This window comes from Terrapene carolina, unplaced genomic scaffold, assembly GCF_002925995.2.
Source record: "Terrapene carolina triunguis isolate 2854851 unplaced genomic scaffold, T_m_triunguis-2.0 Scaffold406, whole genome shotgun sequence".
Taxonomy (NCBI): domain Eukaryota; kingdom Metazoa; phylum Chordata; order Testudines; family Emydidae; genus Terrapene; species Terrapene triunguis.
In genome coordinates this window covers 2,179,529-2,203,222 of record NW_020664757.1, presented here as the reverse complement: position 1 = coordinate 2,203,222, position 23,694 = coordinate 2,179,529, and the positions used below count along the sequence as shown (strand labels likewise).

General features: G+C 40.5%; 2 protein-coding genes and 1 non-coding gene across 4 annotated transcripts in view; 2 read left to right on the top strand and 1 right to left on the bottom strand.

Moving 5' to 3' along the window:
• The first annotated feature begins 7,031 nt into the window (after positions 1 to 7,031).
• MIXL1 (Mix paired-like homeobox) lies at positions 7,032 to 8,642 on the top strand. Its single transcript, XM_024212124.2, has 3 exons — positions 7,032 to 7,116; positions 7,211 to 7,482; positions 7,882 to 8,642. Exons 1-3 carry the CDS (start codon positions 7,032 to 7,034, stop codon positions 8,503 to 8,505), a joined length of 981 nt encoding a protein of 326 aa, XP_024067892.2. The 3' UTR covers positions 8,506 to 8,642.
• Positions 8,643 to 13,022: 4,380 nt separating this feature from the next.
• LOC112115131 lies at positions 13,023 to 13,161 on the top strand. Its single transcript, XR_002908798.2, has one exon. It is a non-coding gene; the product is annotated as a U4 spliceosomal RNA (small nuclear RNA).
• A 3,706-nt stretch (positions 13,162 to 16,867) lies between these two features.
• LIN9 (lin-9 DREAM MuvB core complex component) overlaps positions 16,868 to 23,694 on the bottom strand; it is a 47,814-nt gene continuing 40,987 nt past the window's right edge. For both annotated transcript variants that reach the window (XM_029912983.1, XM_029912984.1), the window contains 4 exons: positions 21,692 to 21,817; positions 21,182 to 21,364; positions 20,889 to 20,986; positions 16,868 to 18,269 (listed from right to left, as the gene is read on the bottom strand). In XM_029912983.1, coding sequence (XP_029768843.1) covers positions 18,164 to 18,269; positions 20,889 to 20,986; positions 21,182 to 21,364; positions 21,692 to 21,817 — 513 coding nt within the window. In that variant the 3' untranslated portion in view covers positions 16,868 to 18,163. The remainder of the gene's footprint in view (positions 18,270 to 20,888; positions 20,987 to 21,181; positions 21,365 to 21,691; positions 21,818 to 23,694) is intronic.

Below are 23,694 nucleotides of genomic sequence, written 5' to 3'. Positions count from 1 at the left end.
GTTCACATGCTATTGCCTTATCCCACAGTTGTTTCTACATCCAATAATGTGTGTAGCATTTTGTAGCAATGTACTGTACTCTGGATGCCAGATGGTCCATGAAAGTAATATCTATGAAAATTACACGGTAAACTTTACATGTTAGAATAATATAGGATAAGAGTGAAAAGCTTTTGGCATAAGCCAAAGTTCACTAGTTAGTTAACTTCATTGATATTAGCATTACTCCTTGAATCACACCTAATTATATAGCACACAGGTGGCGGCAAAAAATAAATAAATTAAAATACATACCTTTAAGAGAAAAGCACTTACATAAAGAAGGCTGTCAATAAATTCACATTGGACTATTACCGGGGTAGGTAACCTATGGCACACGTGCCAAAGGTGGCACATGAGCTGATTTTCAGTGGCACTCACACTGCCTGGATCCTGGCCACCAGTCCGGGGGGCTCTGCATTTTAATTTAATTTTAAATGAAGCTTCTTAAACATTTTAAAAACCTTATATACTTTACACACAACAATAGTTTAGTTATATATTATAGACTTATAGAAAGAGAACTCCTAAAACCGTTAAAATGTATTACCGGCACGCGAAACCTTAAATTAGAGTGAATAAATGAAGACTTGGCACACCACTTCTGAAAGGTTGCCGACCCCTGGACTATTCGGACAATAAAATTAATGTAAGCATAAGAGAATGAAAAAATATTGCAAGATTACATTCCAGATTTTACATGTGCATCTAGACTTGTAGAAAACAGTGGTATTAAGAGAGCTCCCTCTCCTCAGATCTATTCAGGATTGCAAAGAAAGCTTCATCAGTTTTTGTTGATGTTCTGCTTGCTTATGGAACATCTTTGTAATAAATTGGATACTGCCCCCAAAACAGAAGGAAAAAAATACACTACACTCTTCCAGTGCAATAATGTTACCATAAAAGCTAACCCCCTTAGCATTTTCCTGCCCTTCCGGTTTTCTCCCTAGCAAGAGCTGCTGCTGCATTGAGACCACAGTGAAGAATGATTTTACTGGAAAGCAGCACTGGCTGGAGCAGGAGAAGCTAGGTTTACAGAACTGGGATCTAGTAATTAGACAGCACTAGAGGGAAGCATCAGAAACGAGATTTAAATGTGCCTTTCTCTCCTTCCAACTTGATCAATCATGGGCACCACAGCCAAGAAGTGTCTCTGGTGGGAACAGGGTTCAAAATCATAAAAGATGAGCAATGGTAGGTGGCAGGAGAGATGAGTTTTAATGGCCATATTTGTAATCAGGAAGGAATTTCCCCCCAGCTCTGATTGGCAGAGACCCCGTAGACAAAGCTCATTACAGGATCAGGGCCCAAGTTACTGAGTTGTATGTTATAGGATGTTATTAAGATGTGAAAACTGCACTTTATAAAGGAAATCCTGAATTATTCTTAACTACAGCAGAGATAGCAGCCAAGTAGAATCCAGACTACAAAATGTGCCACACCTAGAATATAATGTATTCTGTTCCATCTTTCTTCTGTTTGCCTTCCCCTCTTCTTATAGTCTATATAAATATCATCTATCTATGTCTCCTAATTAAAGTTTTGAAGTCTGTGAAGGGTCCCTCATAATTTCATTTTTTAGGAAAAGTCTATTAATCATTACAAGCTAGTTATTGGAGCTCCACCCTCCCCCTTTCAATATCAAGATCCAGGAAAGTGCAAGAGAACCCATGGAATCTCTGTTGCCCTAAGGATGTCACATAAGTGATAGTTTACAAGGGAAGTGCTGAAAGATCAAAGAACTGAGCCCATTTCCAAATCTACAGGTTGGGAATAGGTCCATTATCTCCCAATACTAGCTCTTTCCTGGGTTTGTTTTCAATAGACATTGATATAATGTCTGTCTTCATGGGAAGTCTGACCTGGAAAAGGAAGCATGTAGGTCCAAGGTCTGCCTTCAGTTACAGCAGGGCTGGATTGAGGCAAATGGGGATTTAGGCACACCCCCGTGTGGGTCCCCCACAGCTCTCCCCCTCCACACCCGTGTGGCCCTGCCCCTGCTTGCACAATGGCACTCTGGTCCATGACTGGGATTAACAGTGACAAGGGTAAAACTCATAAATCTGCTGGCTGGTGGAGAAGCTGGGCCTCCCCCATCTCGAAACTATCACTCCATTACCAGGCAAATTAATGTCCATCCCAGAGGAAGACTCAGCCCCACCCCTTTACAAGAGCATGATGAGATGATGGTAGCAAGACTCTTTCCATTTCTCCCAGTCATCTCCCCTTGAGTAGCAGGGTTCGAAGTTAACAACCCATTTAGATGAATGGGGCAGTTAACACCTCTCTGAACAATTGTTTCATGTTCTTTGCAGGTTCAGGCAGAATGCCTTTTAATCAGTTAGGGTCTGTCTAAACAGGAAAATTATTCCAGAATAAGGTAGGATGTGAATTTAAAGTACTCTGGTTATTCCAGAACAACACATTGTGGGGGCACTCTTATTCTGGAATAAATGGGCCTGCATGAGTATATGGGGGAGGTACAATTTGTATATTAAAGATGTAAACAGAATTTAGTCCCTCCTTTATTTTGTTTCATTGGTAAAAGGAGTCTTTACATAACTGCATTGAGGAAACTGAAGTACTGTTTTTAAATTATGTCTTGGTGTCATCATAAATTCAGAGATGCTAAGGCCAAAAGGGACCATTGTGATCATCTAGTCTGACCTCCTGTATAGGGGAGCCCATAGAACATCTCCAAAATAATTCCTAGAGTATATCTTTTAGAAAAATTTCCAATCTTGATTTATAAATTGTCAGTGATGGAGATTTGAAACTGGAACATATGCCGAGAAGGGCTACTAGGATGATCAGAGAAATGGAAAACCTACTTTACGAAAGGAGACTTAAGGATCTTGGCTTGTTCAGCCTAACAAAAACAAAGGTTGAGGGGAGATATGATTGGTCTCTATAAATACATCAGAGGGATAAACAGCAGGAAGAGAGAGGAGTTATTTAAATTAAGACCCAATGTTAGCACAAGAACAAATGGATATAAACTGGCCATCATAAGTTTAGGCTTGAAATTAGACAAAGGTTACTAACAGTCAGAGGAATGAAGTGGTGGAACAGCTGTCCAAGGGGAGCATTGGGGGAAAAAAAACCTAACTTGTTTCAGGACTGAGCTTGATAAGTTTATGGAGGGGATGGTAGGATGAGATTTCCTACAATGGCATATGGCCCACCTGTGACTGCTGTCCCTAACAGCCTGAGATGGGGCACTAGATGGGGAGGGCTCTGAGTTACCACAGATGTCTGGCTTTCCCAGGTGTCTGGCTGGTGGATCTTGCCAACATGTTTGGTGGGTCTAACTGATCACCATATTTGGTAGTCAGGAAGGAATTTCCCCCCAGGTCCGACTGGCAGAGACCCAGGCTGTTGGGTTTTTTGCCTTCCGCTGCAGCATGAGGTATGGGTCAGGTGCTGGTTTGAACTACAGTAAATGGTGGATTCTCTGTAACATTAAGTCTTTAAATCAGTATTTAAGGACTTCAGTAACTCAGCCAGAGCTTACTACAGGAATGAGTGAGTGAGATTCTGTGGCCTGTGATGCGCAGGGCAGATGAGATGATCATGATGGTACCTTCTGGCATGGGTGGAGATTGGGAGGAGCATGTAGGGGTGTCACCCTCCCAACTGTATACCATAGATTTTCACACTGTGGGACATGCCCCCCTAATGGGTGTGCAGAGGAATGTTCAGAGGGGTGAGCCCTGTTGTGCATGGCTGGCCCATGCTGCCAGGCACTGCTGCTCGCCCCCCTAAATGTTCCTCCAGGCCCCCATAGGGAAGCACACCGCACAGTATGAAAACCTCTGGTATACGTTCAGGGGGGCAAGTGGCAAAGCCAGGTGACTTGGGCCAGCCCCATAGGGGAAGAGGGAGGAGAGGCTTGGGCCAGCCCCACACAGGGGGGCGTGGGGAAGGAGAACCACCTTCACCCCCGACTCACTCATTAAGTACACTGTAATTTAAGTACCACTAACAATCAGTAAATCCGAAAGTTAGACTTATGCCTATTATTAATAGTATTAAGCCCCCTGCCCCAAATATAGAAGTCAAACTATGCCTTGTGGCCTTTAAAGTCTGTGAGTCCATGAGAATCCACCACAATGCTTGGTAAATTGTTTCAGTGGTTAATTTCCCTCACAATTAAAAATTCATGCCTTATCTCCAGTCTGAATTTGTCTAGCTTCAACTTCCAGCCATTGTTATATCTTTCTCTGTTAGACTGAAGAGCCCATTATTAAATATTTGTTCCCCATGTAGGTACTTACAGGCTGTAATCAAGTCGCCCCTTAACCTTCTCTCTGTTAAGCTAAATAGATTGAGCTAGAGTCTATCACTATAAGGCATTTTTCTAATCCTTTAATCATTCTTGTGGTTCTTCTCTGAACCTTCTCCAGTTTATCAACATCTGTCTTAAATTGTGGGCACCAGAACTAGACACAGTATTCCAGCAGCGGTCCCACTAGTGCAGATTACTGAGGTGAAATGACCTCTTTGAGATTCCCTTATTTATGCATCTCAAGATTGCATTCACTTTTCTGGACATAGCATCTCAGTGGGAGCTCACGTTCAACTGATTATCCACCACAACCCTCAAATAATTTCCAGAGTCACAGCTTCCCAGGATAAAGTCCCTCATCTTGTAAATATGGCCTACATTCTTTGTTCCCAGACAACTGAGTAAGCAGTATACACCTGAAGCAACTTTCAATATTTTTGACATTAAATCTACATAGATCCCCTCCATCTGGGAAGCATTTATCACAGACGTCCCTGCCCCTTGTACTCAACTGTGAGGAATTACACCCATTAGTTGTGAGTGGGTGGGAGAAGAGATGTTGTAGTGACACAAGCCTCTGCTTAATATTTACCTACAGGAATTTCCAGATGTGTGTAACCTATATCTTAAAAACAGAGAACAAATCTTTGCTGCAGCAGGTATGTTATAAACCAACAAGCACAATTTACTGTGAGATACTCCCCAAACAAAACAGGAGAGAAGATCAATAGGAGATAACTTTATTTACCATTTCTCAGTCTGTAAGGTACATAAGGTCCTTCCACGCCACTAAAGCGTACCTTCAGTGTATATACTCAAGTGCTAAAGACTGGTAGGAAAAGAAAAGCTACATCCTTTAAGAATTCTAGGAGAATGTTTTGAGAGGGATAAGTGCCGAGGTGTCTGGCCTAACAGACTTGACAAGGACTCATTAAAGGCCCAGGCCTGTGAGAACACTACATAAGATGCTTGTTTGCATTTGCAGGACTGAGCCCATAATGCGTGCCCATATTGTGGTCCATAGAGCTTTAAAATGAAGCCCCTGCCCTGCCCTCCTCTCTGTAATAACTGCAAAGCAAGAACAGAGCTGATCACCAGCAATGAAACTGAAGTTGAACACACACCTATTACAATGATGCATGGCTCTTTGGCAATTTATTAATGAGGACCTGGGGTTGGGGACACCTGTGCATTAAATCAAATGACTGAATAGATTAACTGATTGCAAAGAAATGCCTGTGATCAATAAGCAAGGAAAGGAAAGGAACGCTAGGTCAAAAGACACAGAATATAAACACACCATGCCTGTTAGGGAATAGTGTTTACAGTCATTTGAAACAAGGCACACAGTTTTGCTGGTAAATGTACATAGAGACAAACAATGCTATAAATGGTTATTGATGCCTATCTAGCTGGAGCTGTGGTTTAAATAGTTAAAAGCCCAGTACAGACATGCCAAAACTGCAAGATTCAAGGAGGAATGCACATCCAGAGTGGCCCACCAGCTTCACAATCAAGAAGGGTCACTGTGTACTTTAATGGGTAAAGTACATTGCTCAACAATAGTGCAGTAACAATCCATTTACAAGCCTCCAAGACCTAAGAACTATTTTATTCAGGGAGTACCCTTCCAAAGGAAGGCAGAGGCATGTCATGTGAACCAAAGGGTCTAAGGAGAATTGTTAACTATTGCTAAGTACAACAAACAACAACAAAACAAACAAATACACCACCACCACAACACAAGTCAAGTGTTCTGGTGGTTTTTGTGATGACTGCCTTCCCCCGCACTCCACCAAACAACCATCAGGTGACTACACTTTTGGGTTACCACTTTTATTTATGATGGATTAAAGCCAGTTCCTTTCAAATGCATGTCATTGTAGAAAGGAAAAATTCCAGCACATCATGATATGAAGGAAGGGACTCCATAAAATAATGATTTGCATCTTCCACCTGAGGACTGTCCAGATTTCTAGTGTTTTGTATAGGGCCAGCCCACATGTACAATTCCTTACCCGGAAATCAGAGTTTCCCCTCTGAATTTCCGCCCCCAGAGAGCTTGGTTTCCAATCGCTTCTTTTATTAAGAGTGACTCTGTTTTCGGCACGTATCAACGTACGGATCGTTCAGTCACCAGCTGAAGGGTTTTGTTTCCTCTAAAAAAACCCCCAAACAGTTGCTTGTTAAACCAATTGAAACATTTTCTTCTACAACCCTTCCCGAGCGTCCCGTTTGGCCGGCGTGCAGAATACAGGACAGCCTGGTTACCCTATGTGTCTCAACCTATTTCTCTTGGCTTATCCATGTCCAGGCGCCCCATCCCTCCTGCCCACACGCCAGTGTTAGTGTTCGCAGCTTGGATTGCTGAGAAGACCCCTAGGAATAAAGCTCGCTGGGGATGGGCGCACCATAGGTTCGCACTTTTGTCCTCTTGAGTCAATCTCCGTCCTAAGGAAGCGACTATCATCTGTCTCTCTCTCCCGCCGCCGCCCTCCCCCCCCCGCATCCTAAAGAGACCGGCTGGCTCGGGAAGCCTTTGATCACCGGAGACCAACCTCCATCCACCCCCGGGGCGTCTGGCCTCTGCGCTCCCAGTATAAAGAGGAGCGTGGCGAGGCGGCCTCGTGGAAGGGAACCCAAACACGCTGGTCTCTCCAGCCCTCTCAGCTACAGCAGCGCTGCGCACGTTGGGCGGAGCCCCATGGATCTCTATCCCACCCAAAATGCAGCCCACAGGGGGGGCCTTGCCCCGCCGGAGGGCCGCTTCCCCAGCGCCTTCTGCACAGGTAGGTCCCAGCTCTGTGCGCATCGGATCCCCGCGGCGCCCCAACTCTAGCTCGGCATAAGCACGCCTGGCTAACTTGCATTGTGTCTCTGCAGACAGGAGTGAAGTGGCCGGAGGTGGCTGCCCTTCCCTAGCCCAGGATCTCAGCCCGCCCGCCTCGGCCACTGTGGCCGCTGCCTTGCCTGCCCCGTTCCCCGCGGACGCGGCTGAGCTGGTGCCTTCCATCTCCCAGCGCAGGAAAAGGACCAACTTCACCACGGCTCAGCTGGAGACGCTGGAGCTGGTCTTCAACGACACCATGTACCCCGATATCTACCTGCGGGAGAAGCTGGCCGACATGACCCAGATCCCGGAGTCCAGGATCCAGGTGAGTGGGAGACTAGGGCTCTCGTGTCATTTGTAAGGGTGAGGCCAGGATCCCCCAAACTGTCTGTCTCCAAACTCCCCAGCCACTTCGTGTGCGCGCTTCCTTGCCTAGCCTTACCCCACAGGACGCGCTCTTGGCCTCGGTCCTCCGCCTTGAGCCCTGGGACGCTGCTCCCTTCTAAGAATGGAACAAAATCGCTCCATCATTGGACATCAGGCCAAACCCTGCTGGTTTAACTTCTCTGCCTAACCCCTCCGATAACCAGCTCTTTGCAGCGGCCAACATGTTTATTCTATGGGCCTGAGCCTGCCAGCTCTCAATCGCAGCTCACTAGGGTTCATAACACAGCATGGTGACACGTGTCCACATCCCTACGGCTAATAGCTGATCTCTTCCCAGGTCTGGTTCCAGAACAGACGTGCCAAATCCCGGCGGCAGCGAGGGAAACCTTGCAGCAGTCCAGCAGCGGCAGAGCCTTTCCCTAGCCACAAGGCTCCTGCCAAAAATGCATATCCACCGGTGGGCATTCAGCAGCACACCTCAAACACGGAGCAGCACAATTCCTTCCAGGCCCCCGTGGGTCCTTCAGGGGTTGCCTACGCTACCCAGCCTCATTTTCCCAGCAACCATTCAAGCACTAGCGTAAGGGCTCCGGAGGATCATCAACCTCATTACGCGCTGTCCGGAGTAGCCCAGATCATTCAAATAAAAGAGGAAAACGCGGGACCGTACAAGTGGCCCTCCAAAATGCCCTTCCAGCCTGGGCTTGGGGTGGATTTTGAGAGTGTCCCTCCGAATAGGACTATCGGACCTGAAATGAATTTTCTAGTGCCCTCCCTGCCCCTTTCAGCCGGTGCGAGTAGACATAGCGGTATGGGGAAGCTGTGTGGTCCTCACGCCCAAACGCCCCAGACCATGTGTGGACAATATTCGCCCGTCTCTGATGCAGAAGACACCAGCGGCTATTCCGAGTCCGGTTCAGAGTGGGAGGAGAGCACCTTAAGTGCCTTCAGAGGAATCTGAAGAAACCATTCAAGCTCCGCGCGGGGGGTGGGGGAAGGCAAAAGGAAATGTGTGTAAAAGTTAATTTTTAAGCAACTTTTTGTAATCATGTAGTTTTAAAAACGGCGAATTTGTATCTTTTAGAGTGATAAAACTAAGTCTTGTAAGTCACAGGTCCCTTATGAAAAGGGTATTTATTTGTGAGCTCAGGTGTCTGGCAAACAAAACTGCTAACCAATCATCTACCTGGTGTAATTTTAATCAGCCAGACAACCTCCACCTAATCAAAATTATTTTACCCAGGAAAGGGAGACATGGCAAGAATTAAGTCCGTGCTAGTGACTGTGAAACAAGTAGAAAGCAATTTCTTCGTTTCCTTATTTTTAAATAACTTACAGATAAACAACACTTGTTTGGTTTTTTGACTTGTAGCCTAATAGGCAAAGGGGAGTGACTCGCACAACTCCGTATCTTGTTTACACAAAGCCACTGAGAACGCCCCTGGTGAAACTAGCCAAGAGGGAAGCTGGAGGTTACCGTAATCCTAGAACTGGTCCAATTCCCTCTCAACTCTCTTCCTAAAAGTTTCCTTAGCAGCAGCCGTTGAATAACATGTTGCAGAATGCCTGTCTTTCACTGAACCCTCAGAGGTTCCTAAAACTCCTTGCTGCCAGACAGGAGGGAGGGAGGGAGTCACACCCAGGATCACTGGTTTGTGTAATAGATACAGGGATGTACTGAGCCACTGAAAGCTTCTAAGCGACTTCGTAGATCGCTGCACTGTAATTTAATCACAAGGTTTTAGAATTGCACTATTGAGAGCCATATAAGAATATGACTGCCTCGTTTTGTGTAAATATGACTACAGGCAGCTGTGTGTGGGGTAGGGTTAGAAAGGCATAAACAGTGTTGGAGAGAAAGTACCATGTGCAATGTTATCTCCTCAGTGTAATTAAATGAAGCTTAGTCTTCTTAAATGTGTAAGATTTTAGATTTCATAGTTAATATTACACCCAATATCAAATAATTTAGGAGTGTATAGAAGACCCAATATTTCTGGGCGGTTCCCCCCTTTTCCCCCCCCTTAAGATACATACAAGTGTCATTTTGAATACAGTGAAAGTGTGTATAACAGAAATTACCATGATGAATACAAAACTGTTCTCTCGCTTGAGGATGAAATTAAGTGCAATAGTAAAATTTTATTTTACCTATTTATTTTAAGTAAGGTACATGGGGGCTTGTAAAACTACCATTGGATGAAAATACAGCTCCGCTTTTAAAATAACAGACTGATACTCAGTTGACCTAGCAATGAAGATTAAAAAAAAAAAAAAACGAAAACAAAAAAAAACCCACCCCACACTAGCCAGTTTAACTCCTAGTTTATTTATTTTTGCATCTTTATTTAACCTTCTGTAGAAGGATTAGGAAACGCCTGGAACTATGTTTTGGAAAACCTGTGACATTTTTTGAGAAGAAAAATAAATCATTTGTTATACTTGCTTTTCCTTATGTGCCATTTTCTAAATTCCTGAAGGCAGGGATCAACTCCTTCACTATGTTGCATTTCTAGTGTAGAGCAGACTCAGACAAAGGGGAGAGGTACTGGAGTATCCAATCTGCTGCTTCTGTTGCTAAATCAGGTCAAGAAACCTGTTTTGATAAATTGCAGCTCAAGATTAAATTAGAGAGCAGGTTTGAACAATAGTCAACAAAATGTGTTAATTTACCTCTGAGTCATAATTTGATTAGCACAGATGTTGCTGGGGGGTTGGGGTGGGGAGGGAGAATGTAAATCCTAACTGCCAAAGTTGAAACTTTGATTGAGCCAGCAAACTATGTAAATCTAACGTGCCGTACCACCCCATGAATTAGGTTAGATGTTAACCAAAACCACATAAAAATACATCAGAATCTTTCTTCAGTTAGTGTCCTCTTAACGGGGTGGATCGTAAACTTTCTTTGAAAGGCTCTATAAAATTCCTCTTCAGAAGGCTCCAACCTCTTGCGAATACTTAAACACAGATTTAGCTAAATTTTAAGCATCTGAATAGTCCCATTTACTCCAATAGTGCTATTCGCCTGCTTTCATGTGACTATATAATTTTCAGATTTAGTGTCTTGGAACCTAAACTGGGGTTCAACTAATATTGGGAAAATTCCCACAGGTGAAAAGCCAGTGTAAACCGAACCTATGCTTAAAGCAAATTCTAAGTTTAAAATGTTAAACATTAGAATATCTCCAATAGTTAATGAAGATTTCCCACAACAGATCTGTAATAGCAACTAGCTAGGTCAACCAACTGTTCCTGTTACCTCAGATGAGGTGACTGGGAATTTTGTCACCTGTCTTTCCTCCAAACTGGCCTGGGGGAGCTTTTCAAAAGTGAAAGAACTCCAGGATCACATAACATTACTTCTGCTACATTCCCCACCCAAATCATATCTTGGTCTACGGCAGGGGTGGCCAAACTTACTGGCCCTCTGAGCTGCATACACCAATCTTCAGAAGTTTCAGAGCCGGGGCTTGGGACTTCAGCCCTGCAGGAGATGCCTGATGGGGCTTGGGGTTTCAGCCCTGCTGCTGTTGAAGCCCCACACCCTGGCAGGTGCACCCTGTTGGGCTGAAGCCCTGAAACAATGCATGCCCCCCCCCCACTGGGCAGAAGCCCCTACCCCACCAGCCTGCTGCAAGGCAGAGGTACCAAGCTCCCCCTTCAGTCTAATAGGTGGAGAATTGCGGGGGGGGGGGGGGGCCCTCCACTAGCTGCATTCTAATGATAAAAGAGCCACATGTGGCTCATGAGCCACAGTTTGGCCACCCCTGGCCTAGGGTGACTGTGCACAAGGTTCATTTTCGGCTGGAGTGAGGAATAAAGGAAGGGCTAGATTCTCTCTTGCACTCTGTCCCCTTTGCTTTGCCACCACTCTTTTGGCACAAAGAGGCCTTGATGACCCTCTTGTGGGGGAACCCCTAATGACTCTGTTGCCAGTGTAGATAGCTCCTATGGCAATCCCATTCTTGGACTAAGGGGAGGCAGTATTTCTGTGGCATGCTACATTAAAAAAAACCCTGGAGGGCTGATGACCCTTTGGGAACTATTGCTAGGTGGCATAGTTTAGAGGCCCCTGGGTTGCTCTAAAACTACACTGAGGTTGGGGCTAGCATAGAACTAGATAGGGAATCAAGAAGTCACAACTGTCTCTGATGACTCCCTTGCTCCTCTGCTGTGACATGTGGTAGTCCTGCTAAACAGAGAACCTGGGGGGTCTACATTTTTAAGTGACTTGCCAAAGGCTACACATGCAGGTGGTGGCAGAGTTAGTAACACCTCCTGAGAAATCAGTTCTAAGATCCATAATTATCAACTAGACCATGGTGCTGCTTGTGCAACAACTTTAAATCTCTGTACCTAATTAGGCCAAATTAAAATAATAATGCTTACCTTTCTAATGTACTCTGAAATCTACAGCCGGAAAAGCCATGTGTAAATACAGAGCATTATTAGAGATATTTGTTGAGGGGGTTACTAAGGAATTGTTTACATAGGTAATTTGTCTTGGCTGTAGCCATTGATGGCCAGCCGCCAGTGTAGCTGTGCTATGTAAATGATTACAGATTCCTTGGCCAAAGGGACATCTGCGATCATCTGCTCTTTCTGTATAACAGCCCATAGAACTTCCCTGGAATATACTCTGGTTCAAACAGGAATTAGCTTTTAGAAAAACATTCAATCTTGATTTAAAAAAAAAATTGCCAGTTGAGGCTACACAGGTAAAGCTACTATAAACAGCAATTTACAATGGTACAACTTACCCCAGTTTCAAACAGGGGTAAACCACCTGGGTAAAAATTGTGGCTTATAGCATCTACACTAACAGAGATTTTTACTGGCTGTTCATGGCTGGAAACCAGTATGGACCAAGGCCTGAGTTCCATAGTAACATGCTTGTACAGTGTACACTGAATGAGGCAGGTCTCTTTAGGAGCCATTAGTAGTTTGGGCAACAGAGCTAATTCAATTTAGTAACCTTATAACATATGCATTCCATCTATTTGAAATGGTCTTCATTTACTTACCTAGCAGGAGAAAACGAAGGATGTCAAAAAAAATCTGCGGAAATTCCAAAATCAATGAACTTTGTTTAAAATACCAGTAACAATTGCTTAGTGACAATATTATAGTAATATATCACATCATTTAGAAACTCCAGGCACTTAAAGTAATTAAATGAGTAGGTAAGGACATCATTAAACTTATACTTCCCACATGATAAGACTGGTGAATGTTTTATTAAGTACACCTCTACCTCGATATAACGCTGTCCTCGGGAGCCAAAAAAATCTTACCGCATTATAGGTGAAACCGTGTTATATCGAACTTGCTTTGATCCACCGGAGTGCGCAGCCCCGGCTCTCCGGAGCACTGCTTTACTGTGTTATATCCAAATTCGTGTTATATCGGGTCGCGTTATATTGGGGTAGAGGTGTATAAAGAAATGGAAGATTTCTTACCCAATCATTTCTTTCTAGTAGCTTTGTGCAGTGGCAGTATCATAGCTAATGAAGTTATTCTGAGGTGTGATTATTGCTAGTTGAAAACTTTTCCCCTAGAATCCGTAATGAATGGACTAAGCCTTTTTCCTGCAGAATTCTGAGGTTTTGTTGTCAGAGGCTCCAGGAATAAAATCTGTCCCTCCCTTCCTGCCACCAGAAGAGTTCTTCCAAAGCTGCAGAGATACTCAAGATAGTTAAGCACAATATGAACATCATCACGAATGCACTTACCTTTACACAATTTCATCACAGCCTGGAAACCTAAAACATATTCTGGCAATCAATACAACTGCTAGGATAGATCAGATTGAGATGGAATTACTAGAAAGGAAATTGCTCGGCTAGAAATTTTCCATTCTACTATATAGCACATCCCATAGCAAGTGGAATATAACAGTGTATCATGTAAGTGAGGAGGGAAGGAGTAAAGCAGAATTATTAATTTTGTTTACATTAAGGTAGAATAAAAGATATAAATTCCTTCATAAAACACTTTTTAAAGTTAAGCAATTATTTGGTAACCAAATGGATGCCTCCGCAAAAGAAGAGAAACCTCCTTTGTAGAGTTCAATACGTGTATGAATGAATACCATGATCCATGCCCTCCACATTTCCTGTTCATTGTCCCCTAGGAGCCTTGTAGAGTGAGTCTTGATTCCCCTCAGGGAATGACTTCCCAGAAGCACAGTCATATAGTTTAAGGTCAGAAGGGACCACCAGATCATCCAGAGTATTCCAAGTGAAGCAGGATTTAATTGTCTTGGGAAGGGCCATTTTGAGGCTATGAGGCCCTGGTATTTTGGATGGAATGAGAAAAACATGACCAATACGTATATGAAGAGGAGTTGTCAAGCATTTGAACCTGGAACCTCTTGTACATAAAGTGAGAATCAGACTTGTAGACCAAGCAAGCTACTTGGAAGCAACCAAGCTATTTGGTTTCCACCAAGCAGATCTTCTTTACCAATGACAGGTCTAATTCTTGGTCTTTAGATTGTCACTCCATGGTATAGTTCTTCTTGAAAGATATGAGGCTTTTAATCAGGCCTTGAATTAGGGGCTTGCAGAGGCTTGGTGACCCAGTAAATTTTTGATGTGGCTATTTTGTGCTCCCGAATCTAGGCTTTCTTGAAAAAGACTAGCCCTCATGATTGAAGAGATATTTTTCCAAATGTGAACTAAATGTAAACTGAAGCAGTAACGCCTACCTGAGTAGGTCAGAAAGCCTGAAACAATAGTTCTAAGAGCTCTTTCACTTCATTTAATTTTAATTTCATTTAGGTGTTAACTCAGATGTCCAAAGATGACAGTTTAAATGGGAACACTGCTATTTCCTTGCTGGTCAAAGCATGCAAGAAAAAGAGAGAAGTGGTCATATGAAGATCTGGGAAAGACAACTTTTTTGGCATCAGGAGTGGCCTGCACTTGGTAGAGTACCACCACTTAGGGCTGGTCTGAATGCACTTTTTGTACTGATGTAACTATATTGGACTGCAACAATTAAATCAGTACAAAAACTGTGCATAGTCTTTGATATACTTAAATCAGTTGAACCCCCTATTGTAGATGTAGTTATACCAGTTATACCAATATAAAATATTGAAATTTCAGTACATTTACTGAAATAAGCTATATCAATAAGCACTCTTCTATTGCTATTGCTGTTTCCACATTAAAGGTTGCAACTATTTCAATTTCTAACCAATACAGTTAAATTCTGTAGATAAGCCTTACATTTACCCCAGTCTGACCTGTGGTTCCAACAAGTCAGAAGGCAAAAGCAGGGGCCCAGGAAATAATCTGAGCATTACCAATGGATAGCCAATCCTGCAGAGCCCAGCAGGGCATCCAAGTCCCACCAAGGAGAAGTCAAGCAAGGGGATCCAGTAAAGCCCTGCAAGGTACTTGGTAAGGGTGAGCTAAGCCCAAAGAGATCAGCAGGTAATCTGAGTCTCTCCGAGAGGAAGATGAGTCCAGCAGTGGCCACCTAATAATATTTTGAACATCTGCATGATCTAAGTGGTATTTTACTTTGGAGTCTTAAATGGGCAGAACTCAGAAGAATACCACTCCACCTTGGTCAAGTTGATCTCTGTTGCTAATGATGCCTGATTAGCTGCTTACAAAGCTTGGAAAACTGTACAGACTACCCTTAGTCTCATGGACTATGGGATCTTTTGGGCATAAGTCCCCTTCTAAAAGGGTGACTATGTCTTTCATCTTTGGGGCAACTGCTGTACCACCCTTTGGTACCAGCGATGGTTCCTGTAATTTATGAGATTTCCCTGTAGTTTAACTTAACATTTTAGTGTTATTTGCCGTTCCAATACACATCGCATGAGGTCCACTAAGTAAGAGAGTAGGAGAAGGCCAGCTTTTAATTCTGTTTGGAGGACAGATATTTTCCCTTAGTTTTGGGACCTTCTTCCTCTGTTTTGCCTCATCAGCCTTGCAGCTATAGTATAAAAACATGCAAAAGGAAGGAAAGTCTGTGTCTCTGTTGGCCTTGACTGAGCCTGGGTGCTTCTCTGCTGCTGTGTACTCTCCTCTTTAGTGGAGGGCAGAGAGAGCCTAGCAGAGGTACTGAACTGGAGGACCCAGAGGGTTGAAGCCTCAATGCACAGGCAATCCCACAATGGAGAAGAGGGAAAGAGGAAGACGAAGTTGAAATGGGATCATTACTGCCTGAAAATTGAATAAAAATAAAATGTATAAAGCAAACTGGTTGATTTCTTCCAAACTACTAACTTGTTCCACTGCTGCAGGGAGAACAAAGTGGTGGGAAGTGTGGTGGGTCTTGGGGCCAGAGCTCCCAACAACACATGACCACCTCAAAACTCTACAGGGAAAAGGCACTATCATTTCTTAATGATTGTGCAGGAATTCTAGGATGCATATTTCATCACAACACAACAATCCGATCCTACATAAATATTATTCTTACATTAGTGATCTCAAGATTTAAACATGACATCCTTTTGGAAGAGCAATGTACAAAATTCATTTAAGTTCACATTAAATACACATACTGTTCAACCCTCAAATACAAGTGCACATGCATAGTTTTACTATAAAAATTGATATTATACAGTTTTTCCTATTACAATAAATATATTACGCCATCCCACAGCAATTATAGGTAATTCAACAAAAAACCTCAACAACTTTCAATTGGTATTTTCTGTTTAAGAGTATTCTTTGAAAGAACATATTTAGACATCAAAATCAAGATAATATATAAAAACACTGCTGTCACCACTCACAGATAAGATTGTGGTATTGTGATGAAAATATGTCTCTCTTTATATTTGATAAGAGCATCTATATTATGTAGACATTGGCCTATTTGGCAGCCTGATATTTAGTACACTAAAGTCCTGATCCAAGCAGTCCCACTGACATCAGTCAGTACCTAAGTACCTTGATGAAATGGGAAAGACTGAGCACATTGTGGTTAACCCTACTGTCAATTCAAAGAATATGGCTGCTTGGTTCTGGCAGAGGTACACTTTACCAGATGGAAGTAAAGTAATGGGGAAGTAGGGTGGAAAGGGGAAGCATAAAAAAATATTCTAGGGTAAATCCTCACAAAATGTGAAATTTAGGTTTAGATTTGTAGATTTCCATGTGCAACTCATCAGGATTACCACTTAGTAATATTCTGTAATTTCCCTTGTATTTTTTAAAATCTCTTCTAAAACACTCACCTTGCCAAGCAAGCAAAATGCTGCATTTTTATAAATTAATTATGCACATTTTTTCTGTTCAAATGAAATTGGACCTACCTTTATGTGCAAGAAGTTTGCATTTTTGTAAAATATATCAACTCTCATAGGTCAATTTATTTAGAATTAGAAATGTCATTGAGAATAAAAGATTTATGGATTTCTTAATTAACAGAACAACTTTAGCTAAATATAAACTCTGCACTAAAGTTTTGCAGTGGCACAATACCATCACAATACAGAAGCATTTTTTTAAACTATACAAAATTCCAAAATGGAAAATAATGTTTACATTTTCTTTATACATTAACATATAAAAGACCTCATTTCATGAGGCATCCAAAAGAATCAAAACATCTCTACAGCTATCTCTGAAAATTCAAATCTGGAAACAATTTATTACACTGAAGCTTTACAAGACTATTAAACAAACAATCCAATAACCACTTTTTACAAGATTAACATTCCAGAATACACTTGGAGGCATTTTTTAAAAACAGTTCACAACACTGGTTATCTCATTTGTTATCAAAATCTTTTTATTTATATATATTGGATATTGTTGAATAACCAGTTATCTAAGTTGAAATTTGTGCAAACAATAAAAAATGGAAAACCAATATGTTATCAGTCATTTGTATAAAATATCAATTACAGGACCTTTTGCCCTGTATGGCGGGAAAAAGCCATAGCACATATGTTCCTGGGAATTTAGCAGTTATGTTTTTCTATTCCTTCATTAGACTCCTTATATAAGTTATGATAAATTAAACATTCCAAAAAGGTATTAACTGATTTATAGAGCAGCCAGTATCCAAGTGTACAATATCTATCTATTCACTCATCTATTTTCTGTCCATATTCTGCTGCTGTTTCGTAAGGTCAGGAATACACATACTGCTTCACCACACTGTAGACTAAAGTCTGAGATGGTGACTCACAGGTACTAGAACTGTAGCTTTCAAGAACAAAGGACTGCCATACAGCCACTGATTTGTACCATTTCCTCTTCATTGTCTTCAACACATCAGTAAAGTCATCTGCATGAGTTGGGTAGAATTTACCCAAACTTTAAAAAATAAAGTTGATATATTCTTAGTTGAAATTGTATGAAAGCATATTCGTATACTTTCAGTTTAAAATAAAAAATGTAGTTACTAATAGAAGTTAGCTCTTAGCAAAACTACTGTATGTATATAACAAATGGCAAAAATCTAATGTACGCAGGCCAGTAATGCTGGTTTCTTAAGAAGCAGTACAGTTTACCTAAAATGGCCTTTTTAGAGGTTCTCTTTTCCCTTATCTCCCCGAAGTTAGGATATTTGGTGAAGCCTATGTAAAGGAAGAGGATTTCACAGAATTACATGCTGTACACTTGAAATAGACATCCTTTTCAGTCTCTGTTGGTGTTATTGGCTGCAAAGGCATGTAAATTTCCCATCTGGCTCAGGCCACTCTGAATATGTGCAACATGGATCTCAACATTATTCTGAAAACAACTAAAGAAAAGAAAGAATGGTTAACTCTCACATTTTAAGACTCAATGTATTAACTTATCACATCTGAACATGACTATAATGAACACCAACTGTCTTCAAGCCAAGGTATGAAATAGGAAGTAGTAAAAGTTTAGAAGGGCCAACATGCCAGAGAGCAATATATCTTTATCAAATTCTGTTACTGTAAGGGGGGAAGGATAGTTCAGTGGTTTGAGCATTGGCCTGCTAAACCCAGGGTTGTAAGTTCAATCCTTGAGGGGGCCATTTAGGGATCTGGGGCAAAAATCTGTCTGGGGATTGGTCCTGCTTTGAGCAGGCGGTTGGACTAGATGACCTCCTGAGGTCCCTTCCAACCCTGATAGTCTATGATTCTATAAAAAGAGCAAAAAACATTATCTGGGCTACAGCCCTATGAAGCCAGTGTATAGGTTTTGCATGATTGAAGTTCATGGAAATATATGACTATAGTGGTCTCCGATGAAGTATAAAAAAGGAAAGCTTCGAATTATTTAAATCCACTGCAATGTGTGATTTGTAATTCTGCTTATAGTGAAGTTTAGTTAAGAGTGGAGTTTTTCCAAAGGAGAAAAAACTACTATAATAAAAGGATGCCACCACTGTACTGTGTTCTATGCTTTACAGAATTTAGAATACATTTAGTGGAAAAAAATGATGATTTTTCTTTTAATATTTAAATTAGGGCTGTCAATTAATTGCAGTTAACTCATGCGATTAAATCAAAATAATTAACTGCAATTAAAAAAATTAATCGCATTGTTAAACAATAGAATACCAATTTAAATTTATTATTTTTTTTGGATGTTTTTCTACATTTTCAAATATATTGATTTCTATTACAACACAGAATACAAAGTGTACAGTACTCACTTTATATTATTACTTTGATTACAAATATTTGCACTGTAAAAATGATAAAAAGAAGTATTTTTCAATTCACCTCAGACAAGTACTGTAGTGCAATCTCTTTGTCGTGAAAGTGTTACTTACAAATGTAGATTTTTTTTTTTGTTACATAACTGCACTCAAAAACAAAACAATGTAAAAAACTTTAGAGCCTACAAGTCCATTCAGTCCTACTTCTTGTTCAGTCAATTGCCAAGACAAACAAACAAGTTTGTTTACATTTATGGGAGATACTGCTGACTGCTTCTTATTTACAATATCACCTGAAAGTGAGAACAGGCGTTCACATGGCACTTTTGTAGCCGGCGTTGCAAGGTATTTACGTGCCATATATGCTCAACATTCACATGCCCCTTCGTGCTTCAGCCACCATTCCAGAGGACATGCTTCCACGCTGATGATGCTAGTTAAAAAAAATAGTGCCTTAATTAAATTTGTGACTGAACTCCTTGGGGGAAAATTGTATGTCTTCTGTTCGGTTTTAATCTGCATTCTACCATATATTTCATGTTATAGCAGTCTCGGATGATGACCCAGGAGATTTGACAAAATGCAAAGAAGGTACCAATGTGAGATTTCTAAGGATAGATACAGCACTCGACCCAAGGTTTAAGAATCTGAAGTGCCTTCCAAAATCTAAGACGGACGAGGTGCGGAGAATCCTTTCCGATGCGGAAACTACAGAACCCGAACCACCAAAAAAGAAAATCAACCTTCTGCTGGTGGCATCTGACTCAGATGATGACAATGAACATGCATCAGTCAGCTCTGCTTTGGATCGTTATCGAGCAGAACCCGTCAGCAGTATGGACGCATATATTCTAGAATGATGGATGAAGCATGAAGGGACATATGAATCTTTAGCGCATCTGGCACGTAAATATCTTGCGATGCTGACTACAACAGTGCCATGCGAACGCCTGTTCTCACTTTCAGGTGACATTGTAAACATGAAGTGGGCAGCATTATCTCCTGCAAATTGTAACCAAACTTGTTTGTCTGAGTGATTGGCTGAAGTAGGACTGAGTGGACTTGTAGATTCTAAAGTTTTACATTGTTTTATTTTTGAATGCAGTTATTTTTTGTACATAATTCGACATTTGTAAGTTGAACTTTCATGATAAAGAGATTGCACTACAGTACTTGTATTAGGTGAATTGAAATATACTATTTCTTTTGTTTTTTACATTGCAAATATTTGTAATCAAAAATAAATGTAAAGTGAGTACTGTACACTTTGTATTCTGTGCTGTAATTGAAATCAATATATCTGAAAATGTAGAAAACATCCAAAATATTTAAATAGTATTCTATTATTAACAGTGTGATTAATCATGTGATTAATCACACGATTAATTTTTTTAATCGCTTGACAGCCCTAATTTAAATCTTCTTTAAAAACAATTACATACATCAATAATTACTTGTTCAAATTAAAGATACATTTTGAAAGACTGAATGGCAAAGGAGATTCTAGTTTATATTGGATTAATTTAAATACATTTTTAATATTCTTTTTATATATAGTGAAGTTAGGTAGCCTTTTTCAATAGGACTATTCTTATAAGAACTGCAGAATTAGACTCAATTGTATAAATACAGAAACATTTCTCCTCTGAAGTGTGTTAAGAATAGCTAATCATGAAAGATGCATGTAGGGGGAAAAATGTATGTATCATTATTAAAAGTTAATACCTGATATTGGAAGAATCTATTGAATTCTTGATGTCATTTAATGAATCTGTTAGTGATTTAAATTCAAAGGAATTCAGGTCACCTCCTTCTGCTAGACACTAGAAGAAATTAAGAAACAAATTTAGAATTTAATCTACAATTCTACTACATAATTGTAATTTCTATTCAAATACAATTCATGTTTTGACTTAGTTCAAGAGAGAATTTTGACTGATGCCTATGGGTTGCCAAGGCTTTAAATTTTTGTGTATTATGTGAGAGGAAACATTAGAAATTTGTAGTAAACAATTTACCTTAATCTGCAGTAATATTGCTGTAAGTCTAGCGATCAGATCCGTCAGGTTTTCATTTTCCACACAAAGATGTCCTGTTGTTGATGCATTTGCTTGTCTAACTATCTCCTGAGCTTCTTCTTCACAACGGCGCCTCAGATCTGTTGGCTGGTCTGCAGGCTGGAGGCCTTGGTCTGGAGCAAGCTACACAGATATAATTAAAAGTAAAGTTTAAGGGTCTGATTCTACAGCTGTTGTGTGTGAGAACTGGTAATCAACTTTAAAGGGAGTTTCGTAAATGAAGAGCCTGCAAAAATAACCAGGCCCTCATACTTTTAACCAAAACTGTCCATTGAAATCAATGAGAGTTACTGATATTCGGGAAGAGAGAGGTGAAAGCATATATGACCCCAGTTACTTAAAGTTTGGCATTTGTCTCTAAATGGTCTTTTTCTAAATATGAAATTTCAGTTGACTTATTAATATGTTAAACACAACACCAAATAAACTAAGAGGTTAGCAACATATTACCTCATAACAGTACTGTTGAACCTTATGCAAAACTTTGTTTAGGTCCTTATTCAGTTGTTCTAGATCTAGAACAATAGTTGCATATCTTCTCTGAAACTCAATACTGATTGGCATAGAATAGGATTTCTGTGGAGAAGACAAAGCATATGAAGTTTATAAATCACAAACACTATACATCTGTATTTACTAAAGATGCACTTTACTGTGTAGATGCTTCCCTTAAATGAATAGCATCACCTTTATCTTGTCCTTCTTGTGAAATTTTAAATAGAAGAATTTATACACCAATCCTTTTCACCCAGATTTGTTCTACTATTTGTCCAAAATACAAATAACTTAGCTCAGTGGTTTTCAACCTTCTTTCATTTGCGGACCCCTAAAAAAGTTTCAAATGGAGGTATGGACCCCTTTGGAGATGTCAGGCACAGCCTGAAGACCCCCAAGGGTCTACAGACAACAGGTTGAAAATTACTGTTCTGTGGTAACAGTAATCTTTCGTGGACCTCTTAGACATAGTCTGCGGACCCCCAGTGGTCCGCGGACCACAGGTTGAAAACCATTACTTAGCTAAATGAATTAGCTTATGTATTGTTTAGATAACTGTGGCAAATACAACTTTTTTTTTTTTTTTTTTACAGTCCTCAAATAGGAATAATATACTGAAGACAAAACCTCTAAAGAACACTAACTGTTCCCTTCAAAAAAATGAAACTAAAAATGTACAATTGTGTGTATTAGTAACCCCTGTTAAGGAACCCTCTGCATTGTGTCATTTAGAAACTAGTATTATTGCCAGACACTAATGTACTAATTTAGGACCTGCTTTGAGTTTGGTTAAGCAATTCCACTTACTATATATTAAACTGGTCACTAACTTATAACATGGTCACAAAAAGATTCCCCTTTAACCAAAACCAACCATGTCATTCTGTTTCACTTTAACCAAAAATTATTATATCAAAATTAGCTAATTGATAAAGTCTTTAAAGAATTCACAAAAGTATTTAAATCTGTATATTATTTTGGTCATGTTCAAGAGTGGCAAGTGTCTGAGAAAAGATTTTTGATTAAATGAAATACATTTTAAAGGCAGAAACTGACTGAAGACAGGCTAAGAATGTAACCCACTGGAAAGGTATCACCTCCTGTAGTTTTATCAGAATAGCCATGAACTTTCACAAAAGTTACTGTATGAGAGGCTTATTTGCAAAGTAATGAATAACAGAGGAGATTCAAAATATCTCGTATCCCTATCTAGGCTAAACAGACCTAAATATACCAAATTGAATATATATCCTTGTTCCCCTTCCCTCCTGCTGCTTCTTTGTTTGGCCCAATATTCTTTATTTTCCTTCCGATGCCTCATTTTTTCTTTCCTCATTAAGTTTAATTTGTGATTTAGTATTTAAGTTATGTTCATATTTTAAGGCAGTCACCTTCTTGTAATGAGAGAAGGCTTTTATAGTTTATTTTTGTATAAGTGTCATACTTAAGACTTTTAGTTAAATTTTTAAAACAAACTTTAAAAAGCGGTATATTTTTCAGCATTAGATTTAAAAATTGTGACAAACTTTATATGTAAAGTATTTTAATCCTTTTTTGCTATAGCTGCATAGATTTTAATGATTAAACTGTACAGCAGAAACAATTTTCTTTAAAAAAAATTAAGAGAAAACACAGTTAATGCACAGGAGAGTGAAATAATGCTGCCAGCATTGAAGGATGGGATGTGGGTATGGGATAGGAGAAGGGGATGGTGGACATGAGAATCGGAAAGCGGAGAATGGAGAGAGAGTGAGCATACTTGTGCCCACAGGTGGCCATGGGCAGGAGGGGGGGCAGAGAGAAGAAATCTTTTATCCATATTAAAAACCTTAAATGCTTTGTGCAAAATTTTAAGCACTTAGGTCTGGGTCCCCAAAGGGACTTAGGCGTTACAATGCTGAGCACTGCAATGCTTAACTTTTAGGCACCTAGCTAATCATAGGTGTCTAGTTTCCTTA

Bases quoted from the DNA above. Each gene is read 5' to 3' on its own strand.
- MIXL1 (XM_024212124.2), top strand. From the start codon at position 7,032: ATGGATCTCTATCCCACCCAAAATGCAGCCCACAGGGGGGGCCTTGCC. The intron at 7,117-7,210 runs GTAGGTCCCAGC...GTGTCTCTGCAG, and splicing joins CCCCAGCGCCTTCTGCACAG to ACAGGAGTGAAGTGGCCGGA. The intron at 7,483-7,881 runs GTGAGTGGGAGA...ATCTCTTCCCAG, and splicing joins TCCCGGAGTCCAGGATCCAG to GTCTGGTTCCAGAACAGACG.